The sequence below is a fragment of the Pyrus communis genome, chromosome 13 (assembly GCF_963583255.1).
Source record: "Pyrus communis chromosome 13, drPyrComm1.1, whole genome shotgun sequence".
NCBI lineage: Eukaryota > Viridiplantae > Streptophyta > Magnoliopsida > Rosales > Rosaceae > Pyrus > Pyrus communis.
In genome coordinates this window covers 21,319,767-21,325,799 of record NC_084815.1, presented here as the reverse complement: position 1 = coordinate 21,325,799, position 6,033 = coordinate 21,319,767, and the positions used below count along the sequence as shown (strand labels likewise).

General features: G+C 41.7%; 1 protein-coding gene across 1 annotated transcript; it reads right to left on the bottom strand.

The window, feature by feature from the left end:
* Positions 1 to 979: 979 nt before the first annotated feature.
* On the bottom strand, positions 980 to 3,162 carry LOC137713506 (L-type lectin-domain containing receptor kinase S.1-like). The gene has a single exon (XM_068452808.1). It carries the CDS (start codon positions 3,149 to 3,151, stop codon positions 1,121 to 1,123), a length of 2,031 nt encoding a protein of 676 aa, XP_068308909.1. The 5' UTR covers positions 3,152 to 3,162; the 3' UTR covers positions 980 to 1,120.
* Positions 3,163 to 6,033: the final 2,871 nt, after the last annotated feature.

The window sequence follows — 6,033 nt, the reverse complement described above, 5'->3', positions numbered from 1 at the left end:
GCTTTGCAAGTCGGTGTAATTGTAAAACAAAAGAACAAATAAACTCAATCCACTCTTGCATATAAGTTTTACATGTGAATTAAAAAAAAAATTACATTTGTTAATCAAAAAACAAATCTCAACCGAAGTTGTTAAATTGTACCATAATTACAATTTGTTCAAAGACGCCTTTCACCAACTCTGCGTTAAAAACCCCAATAAAATGTTGAAAACTTCTTATTTTGGTTCTAATGGAATTTGGAGGAAGTTGCAAATCTGATGTGCTAGACAAAGGTGATCCCACTAGTTGCATCTGAGATTATGTTTTATGCCTTAACCATTGTAGCCTTGACTCATTTTCTTTTTGGGGAAGTTGAAGAAGCAAAAAAATCATTTTAGTGTACCCCAATATCTTAATTAGCAAACATATATATTTTCGTACTAATTTGATTACATGAAAGATTATCGTGGTAAAAGTAAGAACAGTGAGTCGAACATAGACGAGGGCTTTTAATTTGTTTTGAGGTACATAACTTAAAATATGAGTTTTCAATGCAATTTGCACCCTTTGCAAATTGAATCCTTATGAATTTGACCCATGAGACTTCAAGAGCACATTTATCCGACTCACATGTGTTTGAATCATTTAGGTTTTGTGATGAGAGTGAGCTAGGTCTAAGTTAATATTTAGTCCTTGTTTCTTCACAAAAGAAAATTAAAGATGCAGAATGAAAAAAGCGAAAGTGTAAAATAGTGTATCTTTTTTCACTCTTTGATATGGTCACCGACGTCGAGAATAAATTCCGTTATTCTATATTACTGTCAGCAATTAGTAATTGGCCATACGGACACATAATATAAATCAAAATCGAGCGAAAGTCAAAACTTTAAATTTAAATGTAGAAAAGCATTTCAAAATCTCCCACGGTATAACGTGTAAATCGACTAACCGAAAGTCAAAACGTTGAATTTCAAAGTGAAAAAAATTGAAACGTAACATTTTACAACAAACACCAAACCTCATCCACAGATTGAAATGCAAAATCAAATTGTTGTATGCCTCACAATTTTTTTTTAAATTTCTTGAAAAATAATATAAAAAATGTAATTGAAAGGTGTAAAAAAAAAAAAAAAAACATATTCACACTAAAGGCTGCTGGAGTTCGGGTGGCGCCACTTCCATGGACAAATCATCACTACCGCCGTCTCCGCCGCCAATGCTACTATCACCCCTTGCCAATTCAGACAACAAATGGGCGGGTGCGGTGGCGGACGCGGCCTCACCAACCAAAACCGCCACAATTTCCCTCATGCTAGGCCTTCTCTGTGGATCAGGATGGCAACAAGCCAGCCCAAGCTTCAAGGCAATCTCCATCTCCGCCGCCTCATACTCCCCGTTTATTCTCGGGTCCACCGCCTCCCCCACCCTCCCTCTAAAATACAACTTCCTCACCCAATCAACCAACACCACCTCATCCTCCGCCGCCTCCATCTCAATTGGCTTCCTCCCACACGCCACCTCCAACAACACCACCCCAAAACTATAAACATCACTCGCCGCCGTCGGCGCTGCCACAGTCGCCAGCTCCGGCGCCAAATACCCGAACGTTCCGACGACACGCGTCGTGTGGGGCACTTCCCCGTGCTGGTAGAGCTTAGCCAGCCCGAAATCCCCAAGCCGCCCTCTCATCTCCGCGTCCAACAAAATGTTGCTCGACTTAATGTCCCTGTGAATCACCATCTGGTCCCACCCGTGGTGGAGGTAATTCAACCCCTCCGCCACATCCGCCAGCACGCGCCGCCGCCTCTCCCAATCCAAAACCGTCTTGGGCTTGTCGAAAATCCACCGATTGAGGCTCCCATTGGGCATGTAATCATACACCAGCATCAGCTCGTTGGCCTTCCGGCACCACCCCCGCATCTGCACCAAGTTCTTGTGCTGCAGCCGCCCCATGCTGGCGATCTCCGCCATGAACTCCCTCAGCCCCTGCTTCGAGTCGTGGTTGACGCACTTGACGGCGATTTCTGTGCCGTTTGATAAGGTGCCCTTGTAAACCTTCCCGAATCCACCGGAACCCAGAAGCTGATCGTTCGAAAAACCTCCCGTCGCCTCCCTCAGCTCCTCGTTGGAGAATCTGTGCGGCCAATACTCCAGCTCCCAATCTTCGATCTCGTCGTCGGTTTCTTCGCCTTCCATCCTTTTCTTCCGCCAGTACAAGTAAAACCCAGATGCTAAAATCAACACAAAAACGACACAACCGATTGAAATCCCGGCAATCGCCGCACTCGATAGAGAAGACGACGGAGAAACCAGCTGGAAAACGGGCAGATTCGTCGTGTTAATGTCTCTGGCGACTCCGGTGTTGCTAAAACTCCAAGCTAAAACTCTCTGGGCTTCAATCCACTGCGTTTTCGAAGCCGAAAACCCGACAAACATCTCGGCCGATACATAGTTCGCAATCTTGGGGTCTATGTAAGTAAGCGTTGGCACAGAAGGACGGGACACATTGGCAGGGGCGACGGTGACGTTGAATTCGAGATTAGTCCCGTCAAATTCAATCCAGGCCCGGACGTTCTGCCCGGTCCGCATTTGGATCGGGACGAATCCGCCTGTCGAGTTGTAGTACCCGGCGGGGGTCGTGACGGCGGACTCGATGTTGTTAAGGTCGATTCCGATGTGATTCCCATTTGGGTCGTTGAATTCCGGGTTTTGACCCGTGTCGAACTCGACGGCGAGCAACGGGGCGACGAAGGGGACGGTGGCGTTGGTGAAGAGACCGAAGTATTGGCTGGCGAGGGCGTTGGGCGGCGAGGTGGAGTTAGAGAGGACGAAGCAGAGGCCGAATCCCGGGCTCGAGGCAATATCCGGGAGAACGGAGAAGACGAAGGAGGTGGAGAAGGAGGTGACGGAGGTGGAGTTGGAGGTGGGCTTCATGGGAATTTTTGTTGGGTAGAAGACGCGGCCGACGGCGAACTGGTTGGTGTCGTTTGTGAGGCGGATGGCGGCGGCGTCGAGTCGGGCGTCGTTGATGAGAATAAGGTCGGTGTCATTGGTGATATTGGAGAAGGAGTTGAACAGGAAATCGAGAGCGGAGGTGGGGGAGAGGAAGAGATGGTGGAGGAGGAGAAGGCGGACGACGGCTGAGAAGGGTCCCATCCGCACAGATGCCATTGTCGCCGGCGGGGGGGGGGGGGGGGGGGGGGGGGAAAGTTTGTGGGTGGATTAACAGTTGTTATGTTACTTTGTTTAATGAAAGATTATCATATCTTTGTACAAGTGGATTGGGATCCATTTCCATCTAATTCACCAATTTCATAATCTGGACCGTTGAAATTTAATCTAACGGCTACAAATAGAGAATTCTTTTAAAAGTTATAATCATTATAACCGTTGGATCAAATTTCAATGATCCGAATCTTAGACTTTATGAATTAGGGTGCTACTACTAAAACCAAGTCGTTATTTAATCATTTGGACTTATATGAAACATTATTCTCAATCTAGTTTTAAATTTCTTTCTTCTTTTGCAAATGATGTAGATTGTTACTTTTATATAATTGAATGGGAGGAAGAATCTTTATAATTTTGTGATATTGTCACGTAATATTATCAAGTTATGTATTTTAATTAAGAGGATTTATACGATAACTTGTGTTCAATTTTCCTTTTTCATGTTGGCTATTTTATAAAAAATAAAAAATGACAAATTTGAACTACAATTTGGAATGTTGGTTGAATGCTTGTACTTTGTAGTTCATGTAGTTAAGAGTAACTCAAGCATTCTGGTTTTTCATTTTGAAAATTAATGTGACTGTATGCTTTAGAGCTTGTATCTAGAGCAAGTGAGGACCAAAATGAACGAGAAAAAAACGTTGACCTAGTTGCTCAACGAGTTTTGACATGACTGTTTGAAAGCATAGCATACAAGAGATAAGGCAGATGAATATCTCATTCAGATTCTTTTTGTAAGGATTTTAGAAATCACTTCTTTATATTCATTCATTATTCTATGGATTTAGTTTTCATTAGGTAATATTTACGTTTAATTTAAAAAAAAAAAGATCAAAATAATTTTTAACTATTAGAATGAACAAATACGATAAAGTGATCTCCAAAATCTTTACCATCAGAATAAAATCCTATTCAGATAAGGCAACACCACAGCCGACTTTGACGACCATGGTCCATGGATGTATATTATTAGTCAATTCATTACTTGAACGTGGGTTTGTTGGTTGGGTCTGTTTCCACGGGCTTCCAAATTACATCCCAACGACTAAGCAACGAGATAGAGAACCCAGGGATGTATTGAGTTTCCTCGGATTTGGATCCTCTCCTGCGTCCAAGGAGAGAATCTTCCTAACTAAACAGTATAGGCTGTTAGATTTTTATTCAACGATTATAAATGGAGATGTCTTTTTAAAATATTAATTATAACCGTTAGATGAAAATCCAACAATCTACACTGTTTGGTCAAGAGGATCATCTCCTTGGGATCAAGAGAGGATCCAAATCCAGTTTCCTCACCCCCTTGCTTGTGAGTTTGGGTTATCATTTGGAGACCCCCACTTGCTTGAGAGTTTGGGTTATCATTTGGAGATCCAAATTACTCCGCCCTAGAGTGCAGGGAGTTAAATAGGAAACCCTACCATTATAACCACTAACTTTACATCATCATTGTCATACCATCATCACCATTGTCACCACCATAACCATTGCAACCACCACTACCACAATCACAACCGCAATTTTCACCGCCGCCTTTACTACCATTATTATCTTTGTACGCCAACCATGCCCCAATGTTGACACCACCATCATACCCTCGCAATTGTCTTTTCCATCACCATCACTACTGCCACCACTGTTATTACCATCGCCCCCATTATTATGTCCATTTTATCATTGTGTACAATTATATCACATTTGTATTAAAATTTACCAGATGCTTTTACATTGATTTCCATACTCAACATCATTTATAAAATAAAACAATCTATCAAACACTAAATGCTTTATTTTACAACTAATTATTTTTAAAGCATAATATAAATAATCTTTTTAAAAAAAAACACAGCAATCCCAAATTCATCCTTAGACCAAATAATTAGGACTCCCACCTAATAAATCTTGGTCAACACATATGAGATAAATGGATGAGTAAACATGGATTAGTAATCGAACACCACCCTCCCCCCTTTTCTTCCCCCAAAACAAAAAAAAAAAAATCAATCTACAACTTTAATCTCATAATTTCATTAGAGTGAAACATCCGCAGCAGTTCCATCAAAATTCTTCCCCTTTGTATGATGCTACGAATTTAGATATTTTTTGGATTTTTGTGCCAAGAGTTCAATACTAGAGAGTCGAACTACTCAGTCTAATTTTTACGATTCTCTTTATTCCATCCTACCGCCCCACCTCCAAAAATACTAAATTTTTGAACAGTCCGACTCTCTTTCTTTTAAACGGTCTAGATTACCTGATCAGTCGGTCTCACAACATAAAAATTCAGAAAGAGTTATGAACCATATGTCATGTGGACCAATGCCATCACCTCCTTGACCATACACAAAGAATCTTACCTCCCCTTCGCCCTATAAGTTTTGAGTCTTTTGCCACCACAAGAATGCAGTGGATGGAGTTTGCTCCTCGCGTCCGAGGAAATCCAACATAATCCTCATCTGATCTTTTTTACGAGGATTCTAGATATTCATAAATTATATTTATTTATTATATATTGTACGGTTAATTTTTATTAAATACATACTTATATTTATTTTTAAATAAAAATATTTAAAATAATTTTTAACTGGTGATTCATGGATCCCAGGGCCGGCAATGATCCGGACTCTGAGCAAACTGTCCCAGGAACAGAATCCCTCGCCGGCTGCCTTGACGCCACGCGTCCCTCCACGTGTCCTCTCAATAGGTGTTACCTTCTGCGCGTCGAACCTTCTGTAAGATGGGCGTGTATGACGAGTAAACGACATACACTTTACTGTCGGAGATTGGACCCTTTTATTTCTTTCCACAAAACTGGAAAATTACAA